The sequence below is a fragment of the Chiloscyllium plagiosum genome, chromosome 28 (assembly GCF_004010195.1).
Source record: "Chiloscyllium plagiosum isolate BGI_BamShark_2017 chromosome 28, ASM401019v2, whole genome shotgun sequence".
Lineage (NCBI taxonomy): Eukaryota > Metazoa > Chordata > Chondrichthyes > Orectolobiformes > Hemiscylliidae > Chiloscyllium > Chiloscyllium plagiosum.
This window is the reverse complement of record NC_057737.1, coordinates 32271017-32291988: the sequence shown is the minus strand read 5'-3', so window position 1 is coordinate 32291988 and position 20972 is coordinate 32271017. Positions and strand designations below refer to the sequence as shown.

Genomic DNA, 20972 nt, shown 5'->3' with positions numbered 1-20972 from the left:
TTCCCAAGGGTAGGTCAAGTTTTGCACCTTCTCTAGTAGGTACATCCACATACTGAATCAGAAAATTTTCTTATACACACTTAAGAAATTCCTCTTCATCTAAACCTTTAACACTATGGCAGTCCCAGTCGATGTTTGGAAAGTTACAATCCCCTATCATAACTACCCTATTATTCTTACAGATAGCTGAGATCTCCTTACAAGTTTGTTTCTCAATTTCCCTCTGACTATTGGGGGGTCTATAATACAATCCCAATAAGGTGATCATCCCTTTCTTATTTCTCAGTTCTACCCAAATAACTTCCCTGGATGGACTTCCGGGAATATCGTCCCTCAGCACAGCTGCAATGCTATCCCTTATCAAAAATACCACTCCCCCTCCTCTCTTGCCTTCCTTTCTAGCCTTCCTGAAGCATTTGTATCCTGAAACATTAAGCTGCCAGACCTGGCTATCCCTGAGCCACGTTTCTGTAATTGCTATGATATCCCATATTGCCATGTTCCTAACCATGCCCTGAGTTCATCTGCCTTCCCTGTTAGGCTCCTTGCATTGAAATAAATGCAGTTTAATTTATTAGTCCTACCTTGTCCCTGCCTGTCCTGACTGTTTGACTCACTTCTGTTCTCAAATGTACCAGTCTCAGATTGATTTTTTTCCTCACTATCTCCCTGGGTAACCCCCGCGCCCCCACTCAAGGGTGTACCATTAATTGTTTAAGCTCAACCCTGGTTTGTTGTACCAAAATGCAATACCTTGTATTTATCCAGATTGACCTACATTTACCATTTTTCAACCCATTGACCCATTTCATTAAGATCCCTTTGTAATCTTAGAAAACCATTTTCACTGTCCAAGATGTCACCAATTTTACGTTATCCACAAATTTACTAACCATGTCTTCTACATTCTCATCCAATGTAATTTATATAAGTAATATGTAACGGTTCCCCAAGACATGTTCTCAGCCTGGCTGAGGTCTTGTGAAAACTGAAGGGTTGGAATCTAGACCAAATCTTGTTAAAGACTGATTCCGCAACCACAGATAGAGCTGTGTCGGTATCATCCTCCATGAGAACCAGGCCATCATTTAACCAAACATTTATTTTGGTTGGTTCTAAATTGGATGTTGCTAAGCAATTTAACTGCTCCAAACTACATGTAGGTAGACTTTCCAGGGTGTATACTCTCCTGAGTACCAGCCTATGAATTATCTTACTCAAGTCAGGCTTCATAGGACTCCTTTGCTATCATGAGTCTGCATACCGACTGCAACTACAAAGACTTGGCAGCCCAGATCCAAAAGAACATTTCATCCACTTGGCACAGGAGTGGCTTTGTAGTGGGGTCTTGAGGTTCCTCTGCTCAGGGTATGCCATATATGAGACCCTGCAATTGTGTACACTCAAGTAGTTTTTCCCAAGCTCAGTTGGACAAGTGAGGGTGTCCACTTCCATTGGGATACGCTATAGCTTACATGCTCCATTTGCCACATTTTTTAATGCCATTTTGCAGTGCCTGTTTGAAGTCCAACTGGGCTTCAACTAGCAGCTGCTTTTGGTCGGTTACATCATCAATCCCACAAACCAGTCTCTCAGCATCTCATTCAGAGTTAACCTAAAATCACATGCCTTTGCCAGTCATCTCAACCTCATCAGAAATCCCGATACAAATTCCCCGGGTTCTCAAACTGCCGAATAAAATCAATAGTGTCTCAGAATTAGAGGAGGCATGGGTTTGTAATATTCTTTAACTAAATCCGTCAACGTTTGCAAGGTTTCAGTATCTGGAGGTGCCTCAGAAAAAGTCAAGCTCCTAATAAAGGAAAATGCTGCAGATCCACAAGCAGTTGGAAAGATAACTTGTTGCTTTTCAAGTGCCTCAATGTCATTTGCCCTGAAGAAATATCATATTCTTTCCACATTCTAGGCCCAGTCTTCAATGGCAAGATTGAACAAGCCAAGCTTTCCAAATAATGGCGTGATGCCAGAAATGCTTGCCCCAACTCAAAGACGACTGTTGCAAACGAACTTTCTTCAGGCATGTACTGTTTACTCGCGTCACCACTAAAATAACTGCACAGAGGCTGGTATCCTGTTACCAAGTCACCCTTTACAAGCGCACAGTCAATGGTTTCTGACCAGCCAGCCCAGACCCAGTCCTTAGAGTGAGGTCACTCTCTGAACACTGTTTATTTATTTATTTTTTTCCTTTTTTTTTTAAAAAGTCCCAGCTTTTCTTTATAACTCAAACATTAGATTAGATTACTTACAGTGTGGATAGCATGGCCAATTCACCTGACCTGCACATCTTTGGACTGTGGGAGGAAACCAGAGCACCCGGAGGAAACCCACGCAGACACGGGGAGAATGTGCAAACTCCACACAGTCAGTCACCTGAGGCAGGAATTGAACCCGGGTCTCTGGCGCTGTGAGGCAGCAGTGCTAACCACTGTGCCACCGTGCCGCTCCAACACTGTTTATATCTGTCAGCCAGGGGTCCCCGATTGGCCCAGGTTAACAGCCCTAATCAAGGATCTCAGTTAATGAGATCCACTTGGCTGTGGTCCCAATGACAACATTCGTTCCAATGACTACAGTCGAGTGGCCATTCATTCTTAGTCAGGAATGATGTATAAACAGTAGGAGCAGTGGCCTCACAGAATACATATCTCACTCAGACTGTCCATCTGTCAGAACCACACCTTGTGCAGATAAAAGCTTTTGAATGGAAAATATCTCATAAATTAAATGTGTTTGTGAATTAGGAATGGATTTTCATATTTATTACGGCCAGTTCAGTTAACCTATCTTTGACATTCAGTACTAACAATAAAGTGTTATAGACTCCAGATATTACTTACAAAGTGCATAGAATACATTACATTGTAATCCATGACAAGCTATTTGTTCTTAATTTCTGTACAATAGACTTTAGAGTTCTTTTCAACAAGGCCTGAGTATTTTACAATTTCTAGGACATTGCAGTTTCTGGTCGACAACTGACCCAGTCTATAGCCTGATCTTGCTAATCTACTTTTATAGCCCAAAGATTGTTTGGCAAGCCAATGAACGGTGTCAAACATGAGCTAGATTGGCTGTTTCACATGTTATCGTCATGATATTTTGCCCTGTAAGTTCATGGAAATTGAACATTGCTCTCTACAGGACATTAGGATTTGAGTGAGTGGTGCATAGCACTGTGTATCTCAATCCAGAATTGTGAAATGGACAATGCAGGGTCACATGTATGTCAGACTGAGTAAGGACGGCAGATTTCCTTCCATAATGATGGGTTTTTACAACAATTAAAGATAGATCCATGGTCACTTTCATTGACATTAGCTTTTAATTCCAAAATTATAATTTCACCAGCAATCATAGCAGGATTTGAAGCTGCTTTCCCAGAGCCTTGACCTCTAGATTATTAATCCAGTGACATTACCAGCACATTACAATCTCCCTCATTAGTGTCCACAGAAAGGAAAGACTAATTTGATCGGGGATTCTCTTCTGTTCCGACATTTTTTTTTAAATTTCTTATGAATACCTTCTCAGGAAACGTAAATCAGAGTGCTATGATTGTCCTCATAGCCTAATAACCTCAATCATTCTCTTCCACTGAAAGTGGTTAAGGCCAAAACAGGAACAAAAGTGACAGGCAGAAGTAGGAACCGCATACTGAGTTGTAATATCAGCCTAATCAATTGAACGGCAGAATACACTCGAAGATTGGCCGACTCCTCGCCCACCTTTCAATGTTTCTGTGCTTCACAGATATCTATGCTTCTTTCTTCACACACCCACCCTCCTCTCATTTATCTCTCCACCCTTCAGGCACTCTGCCTGTATTCCTGATGAAGGGCTTTTGCCCGGAACGTCGATTTTACCGCTCCTTGGATGCTGCCTGAACTGCTGTGCTTTTCCAGCACAACTCTAATCCAGCTTCACAGATATCAATCTTAGTTCTCTCGAAGTAGCTGAAAGTCAGTTGATTTTGAATGTGAGTGTGCTTTATGTATCCAGTCTTTCACAGAAATCGCAAAATAAATGCACGGTGATGACTGTACTTCCCATATTCCTTGAGATTATTATACAGCATGTATTCTTTTTGGGAAGGTACTTAATATAATTATTTAGAGTCATAGAGTCATAGAGATGAACAGCACGGAAACAGATCCTTCAATCCAATTCGTCCATTCCTCCAAACCCTTCCTATTCATATACTCATCCAGATGGCTTTTAAATGTTGTAATTGTACCAGCCTCCATCACATCCTCTGGCAGCTCATTCCATACACGTACCACCCTCTGCGTGAAAAGGTTGCCCCTTAGGTCTCTTTGATATCTTTCCCCTCTCACCCTAAACCTATGCCCTCTAGTTCTGGACTCCTCCCAGCTCTTGTACTCAATACTCTGACCAATAAAGGAAAGCATACCAAACGCCTTCTTCACTATCCTATCTACCTGCGACTCCACTTTCAAGGAGCTATGAATCTGCACGCCAAGGTCTCTTTCTTCAGCAACACTCCCTAGGACCTTACCATTAAGTGTGTAAGTCTTGCTAAGATTTGCTTTCCCAAAATGCAGCACCTCACATTTAACTAATTTAAACTCCATCTGCCACTCCTTAGTCCATTAGCCCATCTGATCAAGAGTCCCTTGTAATCTGAGGTAACTTTCTTCGCTGTCCACTACACCTCCAACTTTGGTGTCATCTGCAAACTTACTAACTATACCTCTTATGCTCACATCCAAATCATTCATATAAATGATAAAAAGTAGTGGTCCCAGCACCGATCCTTGTGGCACTCCACTGGTCACAGGTCTTTAGTCTGAAAACCAACCCTCAACTGCCACCCTCTGTCTTCTACCTTTGAGCCAATTCTCTATCCAAATAGCTAGTTCTACTTGTATTCCATGAGGTCTAACCATGCTCACCAGTCTCCCATGGGGAACCTTGTCGAACGCCTTACTGAAGTCTAAATAGATCATGTCCACTGCTCTGTCCTCATCAATCCTCTTTGTTACTTCTTCAAAACACTCAATCAAGTTTGTAAGACATGATTTCTCACACACAAAGCCATGTTGACTATCCCTAATCAGTCCTTACGTTTCCAAATATATGTACGTCCTGTCCTTCAGGATTCCCTCCAACAACTTGCCCACCACTGACATCAGGCTCACTGGTCTATAGTTCCCTGGCTTGTCCTTACCACCTTTTTTAAATAGCTGTACCATGTTAGTTAACCTCCAGTCTACCTGCAACTCACCTGTGACTATTGATGTTACAAATATCTCAGCACAGAGCCCAGCAATCACTTCCCTTTCTTCCCACAGGGTTCTAGGGTATACCTGATCAGGTCCTGAAGATTTATCCATTTTTATGTGTTTCAAGACATCCAGCACTTCCTCCTCTGTAATATGGACATTTTTCAAGATGTCACCATCTATTTCGCTACAGTCTATATCCTCCACATCCTTTTCCATAGTAAATACTGATGCAAAATACTCATTTAGTATCTCCCCTATCTCCTGCGGCTCCACATAAAGGCCGTCTTGCTGATCTTTGAGGGGCCCTACTCTCTCCCTAGTTACCCTTTTGTCCATAATGTATTTGCAAACACCTTTGGATTCCTCTTAACTCTATTTGCCAAAGCTATCTCATGTTCCCATTTTTCCCTCCTGATTTCCCTCTTAAGTATACTCCTACTGCCTTTACATTCTTCTAAGGATTCACTCGATCTATTTCGTCAATATCTGACATATGCTTCCTCTTTTTCTTAACCAAACCCTCAATTTGTTTCGTTATCCAGCATTCCCTATACCTACCAGCCTTTCCTTTCACCCAACAGGAATATACTGTCTCTGGACTGTCATTATTTCATTTCGGAAGGCTTCCAGTTTTCCAGCCATCCCTTTACCAACGAACATCGGCCACCAATCAGCTTTTGAAAGGTCTTGCCGAATACCATCAAAATTAACCTTCCGCCAATTTAGAACTTCAACTTTTAGATCAGGCCCATCCTTTTCCATCACTATTTTAAAAGTAATAGAATTATGGTTGCTGGCCCCAAAGTGCTCCCCCACTGATATCCCAGTCACCTGTCCTGCATCTAAACCCTTAATACTGTTGCATTTGTATCATGGAACATTAAGCTGCCAGTCCTGTCCATCCCTCAGCCATGTTTCTACAATTGCTATGATATCCCAGTCCCATGTTCCAAACCATGCCCTGAGTTCATCTGCCTTCCCTGTTAGGCCTCTTGCATTGAAATAAATGCAGTTTAATTTTTCAGTCCTACCTTGTCCCGGCCTGCCCTGACGCATCTGTTCCCAATTGCACCAGTCTCAGATCGATCTCTTTCCTCACTATCTCCCTGGGTCCCACTCCCTCCATCTTACAAGTTTAAATTCTCCGGAGCAGCTCTAGCAAATTTCCCTGCCAGTAGATTAGTCCCTCCCATTTCAGGTGCAATCCGTCCTTCTTGTACAGGAGACTTCTACCCCAGAAGAGATTCCAATGATCCAAAACTGTGATCCTTTCTCATATACACCAACTCCTCAGTCACACATTCATCTGCCCTATCCTCCTATTCCTACCCTCACTCGCTCACAGCACTGGGAGTATTCCAGATATAACTACTCTCAAGAACCTTCTTTTTAAACTCCTGCCTAACATTCTATATTCTCCCTTCAGAATCTCATCCTTTTCCTTTCCTGTGTCGTTGGTTCCAATGTGTACAATAACTTCCTGCTTGGCCCTCTCCCCCTTGAGAACATTCTTTACCCTCTCTGAGAAATCCTTGATCCTGCCACCAGGGAGGCAACACACCACACTGCTGGCCACAGAAACGTCTGTCTGTACCTCAGACTAGAGAGTGCCCTAACACAATTGATCTCTTTGAACCCGACGTAACCCTCATTGTATTGGAGCCAGTCTCGGTAGCAGAAACCTGTTCATGCTACATTCCCCTGAGAATCCATCACAAAACACTGCTCCAGGCTAGCTTAAGGTTTATATTTTTAAGTTTAATCAAGAGACATATCTCAATAAAACATATAATTAAGAAAGACCTCACTCTACTTACTACTGCAGACTTACTGTAAGGTCACACTTAAAAACTATTCACTAATCTATTTCTGTGCTGTGACCTGTCCCAAGAGGTTCCTCCAAGATTAGTTGTGAATTTCACTGTTTGTTAATTTTCCTAACTGCACTCCGATGTCCAGCGATACATGAATTCAACAGCAAAGGCAATAACTGTGCAGGTTCACTGCTGTGTCAGTTAGCAGTGTGGGTTTCTTTCTCTCTCTCTCTCCCTCTCTTGCACTGACTTGACCATGTGCTGCTTTTGTCTGTTCCTCTCTCTTTTAAAAGTGCTGTTGTTTTGAAGTTTTTTCCCAAAGTTCCAAATGCAACCGTATATAAAACAGTAATTGCTGCCCCTAGAATTTGAGGAAATTCCCTCCAACATCTAATATACTTTAAAAAAGGAGCAGTCTGTTATAGCCATAAATTTTTCCCGACCTCCACCTTGGATTACCCAGAATCAACCTGTCCTTCTGCTGATACACACATGCTCATATTCACAGATCCAATCAATCTTGAGATTTGGAGTGTTGTAATGTTTTGGAGCTCTTCCAGGATACATCATACATTAATTGTATCGTGATTTAGTTCCAGTCATAACTTCACAAAGTCAAGCACTCCCAAAGATGGAAATAAGTCAGAGCATGAAGCTCAGGCAGGTGGTTTACACCCACCTTTAAGATTATCCAGAAGCTGCTTGACAGGACAATATGGCAGAATCTCAGAATGGGAAAAGATCATTTTTTAAAAATCTTAAATTCAGAACAATACATCTTTGTTATTTCACCAGCTACACTGAATCCAAACTAGCAGTTATCGGATCACTTAACTCTTAATCACTATAACAGACACAAGCAGGATTATCACGAGGTTGATTTAGTGCATTGGAGTCAAAATTCCATTGTGCCATGACATATTATTTATGTCTCTCATTTATGTTTCTCCCATTTCCATCTGGAGACCTGCAACAACCCAAAACTCATCCTAGTGTTGTAAAACTCAAAATGATCCCTTCAGACACAAACTGGATTTGTAGGGAATAACTAATAACTGTTGTACTGGGCAATTAACATTTCAAAAGTATCCATAAAATGTTTGTGAAATTCTCGTGACATTCTGCTTTGCATCACTACCATGGTCTCTCAGCCTAAAAATTAGCATCAATATCATGGATGTCTTAAAACTCTGATCTTCCAATTGCAGTTGTAATTGTAGCTGGTTATCCAACAATACCTGAAGAATAACCCCCTAATGATTAATAATTATCATAACACCTATGCCTTGACAGATATGTTCAATTTTAGTTTAGTTGGATTTGAGCTCTCTGAAAGTCATTGATGCTAGGAAAGCATGGACCATGGCTTCAAAGTATCCACCAGAAATGAGGAGAAGTATTGCTGAGAAAATACATTTTGCCAAAGCTTTTTGTCTCAAATTCATCGACACAATTCACAAGGAATACCAAAGTATTTATACAGTACGAGATAAGAGAATTGGCAGTTGGCTTACAGTGTGGTACAGTATACTGGAAGAGATATATTACAACACAGGCCCCTGTTCTTTGCAGACAAAATGCACACACACACACATACACACACACACAAACATTGCACTTGCTTCAATTTAACATAATGGGTAACAATTTTCCTTTGGAAAATGTATTGTCTGATAAATTAACCAATCAGTGGCAACCTGTCTTGGTTAAAATTTAAAAAATGCTTGGCAGTTAATGGCCAGTTATCATTAACTGATGCATTCTTCATGGCAATACCTCTACCAATCAGAATCCAATCTGCACCCTCCAAATGCTGTTTCCCCTTTACTTTGGCATTTCTTGTAGATTGTCCTGATGGGTGCAATAGGAAAGCTTCGAGAAAATCTGTCTCTTTTTTCCAATAACACTCAACTTCTGCACTACCAAACAACTATCTGAAGGTGATGTATACACGCAGCAGGAAACACACCAAGCAGTAAAACAAACTGACAACTACAGGATAATAGAACTAAGGAAAGGATGGTGTAGGTAAACAGTGAGATAAACACACACCCGTGAACATGCTGAATCCTCAGGCCTTGCCCTTGTCCTTCCCAATTCATAAGACTCCAACTTCCAAGCCTCCTCTGCTATCCTTCCTTGTAACTTGTTTCGTTCACAATGTCGCAATCTCCTGGTGAAAGCAGCCTTATTCTTTTTCTTATGGTGATGAAGAGACTTGGTGCTGCTGGCGTTTGAATCAAAAATAACGCCTTTTTCATAGGTCTGCCTCTGTTCATGTGACTGCACGGACTCACAGAACCTTGAACACTCACTTGCATTTTCTCTGTTAGTCTTGCTGCCAAACCACAAACTTGATCTCATTTGTTCTGGATGAATGACTTGAGGGCAGAAGTGCAAGCTGGATGTCACTATTTCTTCATCCTCCTCAGTGCCATACTCTATATCTATCTCTAAGTGTTCATGAGTTACCTGCTGCCTCCTGTTGTAATGTTGATTCCCAATTCCTGCCACATTCACCTCTCTGGGATCTGTGGACCTCATCCATGTCTGCGATTGCATCTTTAAGATGGATGTTAAGTCAACAACATCTGGCTCTGAAACATCCCTGTCATCCTCCTCTGGTTGTGGTTTCTCTACACATTCAGCAACATCTAGGTGAGACTCATCAATGGTGTTGGCATGCACATATTCTACTGTGGTCTCTTCCTCTTGGTGGGACCTGTTATATTCCTGGGGGTATATGTGATGAATCTCGGCACCATGATATGCACACCCACTTGTCTCTTCACTCCATTCTTTGCTTTTGACATTAGCCTTTGTGTAGAGAGGTTGCTTTTCATACGGCTCCTGATTATTGCTCTGGTCAGAGATGCAGTCAGATATTGATACCTCTTCCAAGCCCTTAGCTTTCAACTCATTCTGTTGAACAGTAGAACCCACAAATTCCTCAGCTACTTTTTTGCTGATATTCTGACTGACATCAGGGGTAGGTTTCTCTTCCAATTCCTGATCTTTGGTACCAAATTTCAAGGCCTGTTCAGTCTCTCCATGGTTTTCAGAAGTGTTCTGTACACACTCAAAGGGTTGACCCTGTTCCTCTAATTGTTCTTTCTCCTGAGTGTGGACAGAGACTTTTTCTACTTCCTGCTGGTTTTTGGTACCACCCTGGCTGTTGTTACAGATGACCTCCAGGTGCTTCTTCTCCTCCTCCTCCTCCTCCTCCTCCTCTTCCTCTGTTACTTCAGGAATGCTGAATAGTTTCTTACTGTATCGTTTCTGCAGAGGAAGCTCTAGAATTTTCTCCAGAAACTCCTCATCACTATCAGTTTCATATTGCTCAGGTTGCTGCGATATGGTTAACACGTACAGTGGTTGAATGCATGCAAGGACGGGGTTGGGGGTGGGAGAAAGAAAGAAAAAAAAGGTGAAGTGAAAATTGAAACAAGATCAACTCAAAGCACAGTCAAGCAACAGAAATCCACAATGTGAGAAAAAGTTTCAAATACAAAAAAAAAGTTGGAGCACCCATCTCAGTGAAATGTGTACCATAACCACATTAGCAATAAGTGATTTCCAGAACCTGATATCTGACAATGGTGCTGAAGTAGAAATAAATTGAAAATTATGGGTACTTGTTACATATTAAAAAAATAGAAAACTTTCCACTGTTGAGATTTGCAAATAAAGTTACCTTGCGTGTTACATTTCAAATCATAATACATTCGCGTAAGTTGAAGACAATCCAAGCAGTGAATTGTTTCATCTTTGTTTTACTCAGTACATTCAGACATCAAATAAGTCAAAGAAGCATACATGCTTCTACCTAGCTCCCAACATTTATACTGCAATATGTGAGGGTTTATTGTTATTGGGATGAGCTGTGCATTTACAATCCACGAGTACACAAAATCAGTGCCATATGTATTTTCACTAGATATTGTTTCTGATCACTTTATTTCAAACTTTCATGAATTATGTGATAATCCACAACATTTAAAGTAGCTCCTCTTTCCAAACCTTTTCTGGAATATTGTCATAAATGATTCAAAAGTATCATGCCACTGAATTAACTCTAGAACACAATTTATAACAATGGTGCTGAAGTGACCAATTAGCAATGGTTTTACTGCTCAGAATTGATTGCAAACATCTTCAGCAGGGCATTTGTTATTGCTTCTGGATTAATTAGTATGACCTTGCACAGTAAGAAATATGCAAAGACCCTTGCACTCTTATTGTGAAGACCCTTGCATCATGAGTTGGTTCCACTCAATAATGGTTTGTAGGTTCAAATGTGCATTTATAAAGACAAGTCAGACAATCGGTACAACAGTGTGCTGCTTCTCCTTCTGCCACGACCAAGCACAGACATTTTGTCATGTCATGTCAACAGTGTTACCCATACATGCAAAGAATCAAGGAAGACCAACATCTGCTGGTAATATGATAAGAGTTTCTGAGCTAAGGTAGTCTCATGATGACTATTTTATTGAGTGAGCAACTTAATGCAGATTGTCCATGGCTGCTAACATGGTTTCTTAAAGGTATCATTTTCTTATCATTTTCAAAATTTGCATTTAGAATTGACTCTTCAGTTTTATTTTTAAATTTTGGGATGAGAGTATTGCTAGCTGGCCACCGTTTATTATCAGTCTCTAGTTGCCCCTGAGAGTGTGGTGATGAGCTGCCTTCTTGACCTACTGCAGTTCATCTGCTGCAGGTAGACCCATAACGGCCTCTGGGGGGGAATTCCAGGATTTTGACCCAGCAATACTGAAGGAATGGCAATAAATTTCCAAGTCAGGATAGTGAGTGGCTTAGAGGGGAACTTGCAGGTGGTGGTGTTACCATGGATCTCCTGCCCTTATCCTTCAAGATGGAACTAGTTGTGGGTTTGGAAGGTTTTGTCTACTGCAGTTCATCTGCTGCAGGTAGACCCATAACGGCCTTTGGGGGGGAATTCCAGGATTTTGACCCAGCAATACTGAAGGAATGGCAATAAATTTCCAAGTCAAGATAGTGAGTGGCTTAGAGGGGAACTTTCAGGTGGTGGTGTTACCATGGATCTCCTGCCCTTGTCCTTCAAGATGGAAGTAGTTGTGGGTTTGGAAGGTTTTGTCTGAGGATCTTTGGCGAATTTTTGCAGTGCATCTTGTAGATAGTGCACACCGCTGCTACTGAGCATTGGTGGTAGAGACAGTGGATGCTTGTGGATGTGGTGCCAATCAAGTAGACTGTTTTGTCTTGGATGTTGTCAATCTTCTTGAGTGTTGTTGCAGCTGCAATTCAGGCAAGTGGGAAGTATTCCACTGATGTATGCCTTGTAGATGGAGGACAGGCTTTGGGGAGTCAAGAGGTAAGTTACCTTGGGCAGTAGCCCTAGCCTCTGACCTGCTCTTGTAGCTAATATTTTTTAATGTCCAGTTCAGTTGTTTGTCAGTGGTAACCCCAAGGAATTTGATTGTTATTGGGGATTCAGTGATGGTAACACCATTGTATGTCAAAGGATAGTGGTTAGATTGCCTCTTATTTGAGATGGTCATTACCTGGCATTTGCATGGCATGAATATTACTTGCCACTTGTCAGGCCAAGCCGGGATATTGTCCAGATCTTGCTGTATTTGGACATGGACTGCTTCAGTATCTGATGAGTTGTGAATGGTGGTGAACATCCCCATTTCCGATGGAGGTCATTGATGAAGAAGCTGAAGATGATTTGGCCGAGGACACTTGTGGCAGTGAGTGGGTTTACTCAAGCTGGAGTATATTAACATGGATATGTATCATTTCATATCCAATCTCAAACTGGTTGCTCATTATGCTTACTGCCCTGTACATTTGCTTCAATACTGGAAATAGATAAGCAGCTGTAACCTCCCATTCATATGATAAAAAGGCGTAGAAGTCCTGTTGTGATGTGAATCCAGTTGAGCACAAGTTTTTTTCTTGCCTTCCACTCCCAAAGATGCTGGTCCATGCTGGGGTATGACAGCTGTCCATCATCTGCAAGCCTACACAGAAATGCTACTTGGCTACTTGAGTCTCACAGGAAAGCTTCAGCTGCTGTTGACACTGAGTTGGTTATTACATGCTGCTGCTGGGTGTGTTTTAGCCAGGGGAATGTTATATAAATGAGGTAGCTAGCTCACTGCCAAAATCACCCCCAACCCAAAATCGGCAGCCTGCCCAACATACTTAAAAACCTAAGTATCAATCGATATTCACTTGCAGCTCAATTAACCCCAATTTTATGCTATCTACATCAGAGAATGGTTGGCACAGACATTCAGATGGAAGGATTATTTTCTCTAGTGTTTTAAACAGAGTAAAAGAAGAGGGTATTAACGTCAGGGATACCCTTTACCAACCAGCAAAGAAGATAGCTCCTGTTTCTTTCCTCCCTGATGTAATTTACAACTTATTCCCCAGTCCATTAGCCCCCACCTCTATAAGGTTCCAACAATAACCTGGCTTGCTTCATTCTAGTTTCCATTGGGTCTACCTCACAGCCTGCCTGCAGTCCGAACACTGCCCACTACAGATCTCTGGCACTGCTGGGGCTACTGGAGTCTCCAGCCAAACAGATTAGCTCATCCCTCCAAAGGGTGGGATTTCCTTCAACTATGCATCAATTTATTTTCTCCGTCCCCACCCCACCCCACCACCCTTCAATTTTCCATCCAACTTCTAGCATGAGTCTTTTGATACTATTTGATACAGTTTGGACCGAGCGGCTCAAGGAATTTAACTGTTGATATGAAACAGCATGCACTAGCAAATGGAACCTAAGACTTCCTCACTTAGAACGATAGAGATGTACAACACGGAAATAGATCCTTTGGTCCAACTCATCCATGCCAACCAGTTATCCTAAATGAATCTCATTCACTTGCCCACATTTGGCCTATGTCCTTCCTATTTATGTCTTTTAAATGTTGTAATTGTACCAGGCTCCACCACATCCTCTAGCACCACCGTCTGCATGAATAAAATCTCACCTTAGGTCCCTTTTAAATCTTTCCCCTTTCACTTTAAACCTATGCCCACTAGTTTTGGACACCCCCACCTTGGGGAAAAGACCTTGGCTATTCACCCTATCCATGCCCCTCATGATTTTACAAACCCCTCAGTATCTGATGCTCCAGGAAAAACAGCCCCAGCCTGTTCAGATTCTTCTTGTAGCTCAAATCCTCCAACTTTGGCAACATCCTCATAAATGTTTTCACAACCATTTTCAGTTTCATAACATCGTTCCTATAGCAGGGAGACCAGAATTGCATGCAGTTTTCCAAAAGTGGCCTCATCAATGTTCTGTACAGCCATAACACGGCCTCCCAACTCCTATATGCAGGTGAATCTATGTTTCGGGCCGGAGCCCTTCATCAGGAACCGAAACGTCGATTGTCCAGTTCCTCGGATGCTGCCTGACCTGCTGTGCTTTTCCAGCAACACACTCTCAACTCTGATCTCCAGCAAATGCAGACCTCACTGTCTCCCAACTCAATGCACTCACCAATAAAGGAAAGCACACCAAATGCCTTCTTCACTATCCTGTCTACATGTGACTCCACTTTCAAGGAACTACGAACATACACTCCAAGGTCTCTTTGTTCAGCAACACTCCCCAGGACCTAACCATTCGGTGTATAAATCCTGGCCTCATTTATGTTTGCACTCCCCAGAAGCCACATCACACTTTCCAAAATGCAGCAGCTCACATTTATCTAAAATAAACTCCATCTGCCATTTCTTGGCCCATTGGCCCATCTAGATCAAAATCCTGTTGTACTCTGAGGTAACCTTCTTATGTAAGAAACAGAAGATTTATTCCCTGGAAGGAGGATATTTCACCTACTGCATCCATACTTGATACAAAATCATCCATCTAACCTAATGCCATTTTTCAACTCCTTGTCTATAACATTGCAGGTCCGACACTTCAAATGCACCAAGTATTTTTTAAGAGTTTCTATCTCTAACATCCTTTGAGTTCAAGACTGCCACCACTCTGTGGATGAATATAATTCTCCTCAACTCCTTCCCAATTCTTCTACAAATTACAAGGAATCTATACTCCTTGATTATTGACCTTCCTGTGAAAGGAAATTAGTTTATTTCTACTCACCCTATCTAGCCCCTTTCTAATTTTGTGCAACTCAATTGACTCTTTCCTTAGCCTCTTCTGTTCCAAAAGTGATTAAAATTGCATGCAGTACTCTGAGCTCCAGTCAAATTAACAAATTCTAGCAAAAACTCTCTGCTCTTAGAACTTATGAGTTAGCTGCAAAGAAAATGATCATAAATTCCTTCTTAACCATATCAACTAGCTGTGCTGCTACCTTCAGGTGCCTGTGTATATGCACTCCGAGGTCCAACTGGATATATTTCTCAGTATCCACCCATTTATCTTTGTACTCCCCAGATGCCATATCGCACTTTCCAAACTCAATTCATTTCTCGTTTTTCTGTCTACCTGTCAGTCTACTGATATCTGACCTGCAGCTTACAACATTCTACACAGCCAACTGTCGTATGCTCTGGAAACTTCTTAATCGCTATCCCTGCATTTAAATCTAAATCATTGATACCTGGCAAAAAGTAAGGAATTCAACCTTGTGAAATAGAGTGGAATGACCTTCCAGTCTCAAAATTACCTACCCATTATGATCCTTTTCTTCAGATCACTGAGCAAATTTTGGATCCAACTTGCCACTTTCCCCTGGAATCCACTTTTCAAAGTTTTTGACCAATCTGTCACGGGCAACCCTGCCAAATGTCTTGATAATATTCATATAAACTACATTAAACGTGCTACCCTCGTCAATGCTCCTTGTCAACCTTCACAACATATTCAATAACTTTAGAGGGACAGGATCTTCTTATATCAAATCCATGTTGCTTTCCTCGACCATTCCATTCCTTTCCAATGCTGCCTCCGAATACCTGCTGATAATTTATCCACAACCAAGGTACGGCAGACTAGCTTGTGATTATCAAGGTTATCTTTTCCTTCTTTTTTAAACAATGATGTAATATCAATCATCCTATTATGGTACTTATATTTTTTCTAACAAAGAACAAATGGAAAACTATCAAAGGTTCTGCAATTTCTTCCCTTACTCAAGCAACCTAGAATAAATTTCCTCTGGGCCTAGCGATTCTTCCAATTTCAAGGGTGCAAAATATCTTTGACATTTTCTCTATGTCTAGGAGTATGTTTGCCAATATTTCACCTTTCTCTTCAAGAGAACAATAATTGCTTTGCCTTCCTCTTTTGTGGAAACAGTCACAATGTATTCATTAAGAACCATGCACATCTTGTGCTATCACAGAAAAGTTACTTTACTGGACTTTACTCTTTCCTTTGTTACCATTTTCCTCTGCATGCATTGTAAAACGTTTCAGCGTTCTTTGATATCACCTTTTTTTTTTTAAAATTACTTTTCTTCACTTTCCTAATTTCTTTTCCAATTTCACCCCTGCACCTTCTAAGCACCCAAGCTTTCTGTGGTATTTGTTTCTCAGCATCTGACATCTGCTAACCTTTATTGCCTTATGCTACTCTGTATGCTGTTTGACATCTGGGGTTTCAGACTGGGGAGACACACCCATTTCATTAGCAGGAACTCTTTTTGAGCTCCTCTTTGAATGCATCCCACTGCTCTGACACTGTTTTACCTACAAGATATTCCAATTCCAATTTTGCCAAATCACATTTCAGCTTAGACTTTATGCAATTTAGAACTTTTACTCCTTGTCTTTCTTTCATAACTGCAGGAGATCTGAGTGAATAATGTACACAATCACTAAAATGTTCTCCAACTGATGTCCCTTCTCCATGCAAACTTCATTCCTTGAAAGTGTTTAAGGCTGCTCCTTCTCTTGGTGGGGCTTGCTATGTGCCAGCTAAATAGATTATTATTTATAGATACCCTGAACACCCAATAAGAATTCTGTGCTCTCCAAAACCTTTACACTAATTTTATCCCAATTAGTATCAGGACTGTTGAATCTTCTTACCATTACTACTTTAGTGTTTCTGCACCTCAGTTAATTTGTTTCTATTTGTGTATTTACATCTCCTTTTGACAGTTTGAAGGAGCATTGCAAATTCTCAGCACTGTCTCTTTTTTTTATTTCTCAGTTTAGTTCAAATAGCTTTACTTGACGATCCTTCCAGCATATCATCCTTTCTCACTGCTGTGAATGTTTCTTTAACCGATATTATGACCAGACTTTCTTTAACCCATTTTCTATCTTGTCTGAAAACTCTAACCTGGAATGTTGATCTGCAATTTCTTTGAAACTTCCTTTCTTTAAGCTGTGTTTCAATAACTCAGAATCCATCTTCCCTGAGTTCATCTGCTTTATTCATGGAGTACTTGAATTAAAGTATATACCACTAATCATTCAACGATAACTCTGCCCTTTATTTTAGAATCTTTGTTCCTCAGCCTTCTATGTTCATTTAGTTTTTTTTTGTCTTCAAATTCCAACTTTGCTGCTGTCTCTTCTGAATTACAGGGTTTCATATCCTGCCAAGTTAGTGCAAATACCCTGAAAGCACTAGCAAGGCGTGTCCTGGTAGGGTATTGGTCCCAGCTTGTTGGGGTAGCACACTTTGGTTCATACTATCAGTTACATGTTGCATTTAGGCACTGAGAAAGGATGATGAAATGTTTTACGTATTTATCAAACTGGACTTTTTGAGCAGTCCACTGTTAATTGCATTGGAAAATCCGTCACAATTCAGGAACTTCAATCAGATTACACTCACTCAATCATAGAATCTCTACAGTGCAGAAGCAGGCCATTTGGCTCACTGTGTTCACACCAACCCTCTGAAGGGCATCCCACCCAGATCCACCCCCTATTCCTGTAACCCTACATTTTCCAAGGCTAAGCCACCTAGTCTGCACATTATAATATTGTGGGAGGAAACCGAAGCACCAGGAGGAAACCCATGCAGACACGAGGAGTACAAACTCCCACAGAGTTGCTCAAAGGTGGAATCAAACCCGGGTCTCTGGAGCTGTGAGGCAGTGGTGCTAACCACTGAGCCACAATGCCACCCTCCTTATGATTCTATTAAGCATTCCTGAAAAGTGAAAGCAACTGCCTATTTATATGGGGATAAACAACACATTCTCACTTCATTGTCAAACACATTCTTGTCTCTGGTATATCTTGACCTCCTTTTATATATTTTATTTTGACTGTTAATAGTTTTTCATACTTCCTTTTGAGTGACCATTATCTATTTAAGTTTTATTCTCACTCCTACTCTTTTTTTTATTGGTTTAATTCCCTTTCACAGAGCGTTTTGCCTTTTCTAACAGCACATAGGATAAAGACTACAGTTGCCATCGGACCATCATTCCACCTCCACACCCCCCAACCCCTCACCCTTCCCTCAGCCACAAAGGGCACAATATTTACACCTGCGATTATGGCCAAAACTTGGATAAAACATTTCTCCTCAGGAAGTTTGGCCCTGCAGCCTTGCTATTCTCAGTACTCGGACTGTGTTCCTATTAAACGAGGTAACGTTGTTGAGGCTGTGTTTGATATATTGACATGAACAAAGGAGTAAGTTCCCACTCTCCAGCCTGCCACCCTGCAACTCACAAACCTACATGTTCAATCTGTGCATCAGCAAATGCCACAATTTTTGCTGGTTTTGTCTCTCAGGTAAACAAACACCAATTTCTCTCAGATTCAGGCTGCAATAAGCTGTGCTTCCAAAACCCCAATCCAGTTGTGGAAACATATTTAATTTCTGTACTTTGGGAAGCATTACAATTTTCGACACATTAGGGCCTCTGCAGAGCAATAACCATTTTGCAACGTAATGTGTGCTGTGACAATTTAGAAAATCTGTAATGTCTAAATATTTCATGGTATTTGTGTCCATGTGATAGTTTTCAGAGTAATAAATGCTTTTACTCAGATCCAACTACAATAAATCTATATTATTGACGGAATACTTCACAGAAAGGACGAGGATTATAAAATTGATTCCATTAATTTATGTTAGTGGATAGTGACTGAAGATTGATTGTTTCTTGTGTGCATTGTGACTTACCTTTGGCCTGAGGCAAAAAGTCAGCAACTGAATGAAATATAAACGCACGCAACAATATGCTAATCATTATGACAATAAATTCCAAGCCTCAGCCCTCTTAATTATGTTTGCCCGCTTCTTCCCCTAGGGCCAGTAAATTCCTAGGGGAGATAGCTGAGACTGTTACCTTTAGTGAGGTGTCCCTGATCAAGCTGCAATCTTGTTGAATTTCTTCATTCATCTGTGTGTCGGATCCCAGTTCTTCTTCATCCTCCTCCATGATGTCCGAGAGGTCAGAGCCCCGACTGCTGTCCAGAGGGTAATCTTCACTCTCGTGGTTCGCCGTATTATCGCCCTGCTGGAGGTGAAAAGAAATCAGAAAGAAAAAGACGGTATATAAAATATGTGAAAAGCAAACTGGTGCACTCCGAGTTGCTATGTATTTCTGTGGAAAGTCTGTGAGAACCAGTTTATCTAGTGCTCCAGTGTATCCTGGCAACCACAATTTAATTATTACTAGCTCCGCTAGCTCCCCTTTTGCAGAAACATTGTGATTTAATCAGAATTTGCAGCACAGATAAAGGCCGTTTGACATACCATGTCTATGCCAACTAACAAACACCAAACTACACTAATCATATTTACATGCATTTGGTGTATAGCTTAGTTTGCCCTGGAATTTTAAATGCTCATCCAGACACTTTTTAAATGTTGTGAGAGTACCTGCCTCCACCACCTTCTCAGTCTGCATGTTCCATATTTCAACCATCTTCTGGGTGAATTTTGTTTTCCTCAGATCTCCTCGAAACCACTTGCTCCTCACCTTAAATTTGCCCTCTTATCTTAGACACGTCTGCGATGGAGAACAGATTCTCATGATCTATGCCTCTCATAATTTTGTATTCCTTAATCAGATTCCACCCCAACCCCAGTCTCCACTACTCCAAGGAAAACAAACCCAGTCTTTCCTCATAACTGAGACTTCTCATCTCAGGCAGCATCCTGGTGAATCTCAAGTGCAGTCACGTCACTCCAATAGTATCGCGACCAGAACTGCACACGGTATTCCATCTGTCACGTAACCAATGTTTTATAAAGTGGTCATAAAATTTTCTTGCTCCTATACTCTATGCCCCGGCTAATTAAGATAAGCATCCCGTATGCCTTCTTCACCATTTTGTCTGCTTTTGTTCGTCAGTAGCCCCCAGAGACTATCATTCATTGTGCAAATCCTTCCCTTATTGGATGCCCCAAAATGCATCACCTTGCACTTATTGGGATTAAATTCCTTCTCCCATCGCTCTGCCCAATTTATCTGCTGATAATATCAGAGTGTAGACCATATCCTCCTCACTATCAACAGCATTCTCTGTTTTTATGTCATCGGCAAACTTACAAACGAAACCTTTTACCTTCATATCCAAATCGTTAATGTATATAACAAACAGCAAGGATCCCAGCCCCAATCCCTGCGGCACACCACTTGTCATAGGCTTCCAAATACAAAAAGAACCCTCCATCATCACTATTTGCATGCCAATTTAGGAACCAGTCGGTGACAAAAAAAGGGAGGTTAGTGGCACAATTTCAGATACAAGACTTAGATTTTTATGATGTAAAACTGCTGGGTTTTCTCCCCCCTGAAGCCTTATTAGTCACAAAAGGAAGTCTGGACTCTGGAAAGTCACCATTCGATGGCTAAACATGATGGTCATTGAAAGGCAACTTCAATTCTCAGCAAAATAAGTAGAATAAGCAGGTAGCGTAGAGTTGCTTGCCGATGATGGACCCTGACATTGTGCTTGCAGAGGCATCACTGGT

General features: G+C 41.2%; 1 protein-coding gene across 16 annotated transcripts in view; it reads right to left on the bottom strand.

Annotated features, from left to right (window-relative positions):
* The window catches only part of LOC122564091 (peripheral-type benzodiazepine receptor-associated protein 1-like), a 299068-nt gene that overhangs the window by 36924 nt on the left and 241172 nt on the right, over positions 1 to 20972 (bottom strand). For 14 of the 16 annotated variants that reach the window (XR_006315818.1, XM_043718642.1, XM_043718643.1 and 11 more), the window contains 2 exons: positions 19339 to 19509; positions 9137 to 10432 (listed from right to left, as the gene is read on the bottom strand). Coding sequence is in view for 15 of the 16 variants with exons in the window: in XM_043718642.1 (XP_043574577.1) it covers positions 9137 to 10432; positions 19339 to 19509 (1467 nt within the window). In the remaining variant the exon portion in view is untranslated. The remainder of the gene's footprint in view (positions 1 to 9136; positions 10433 to 19338; positions 19510 to 20972) is intronic. The other 2 variants (XM_043718638.1, XM_043718652.1) reach the window with 2 other exon arrangements.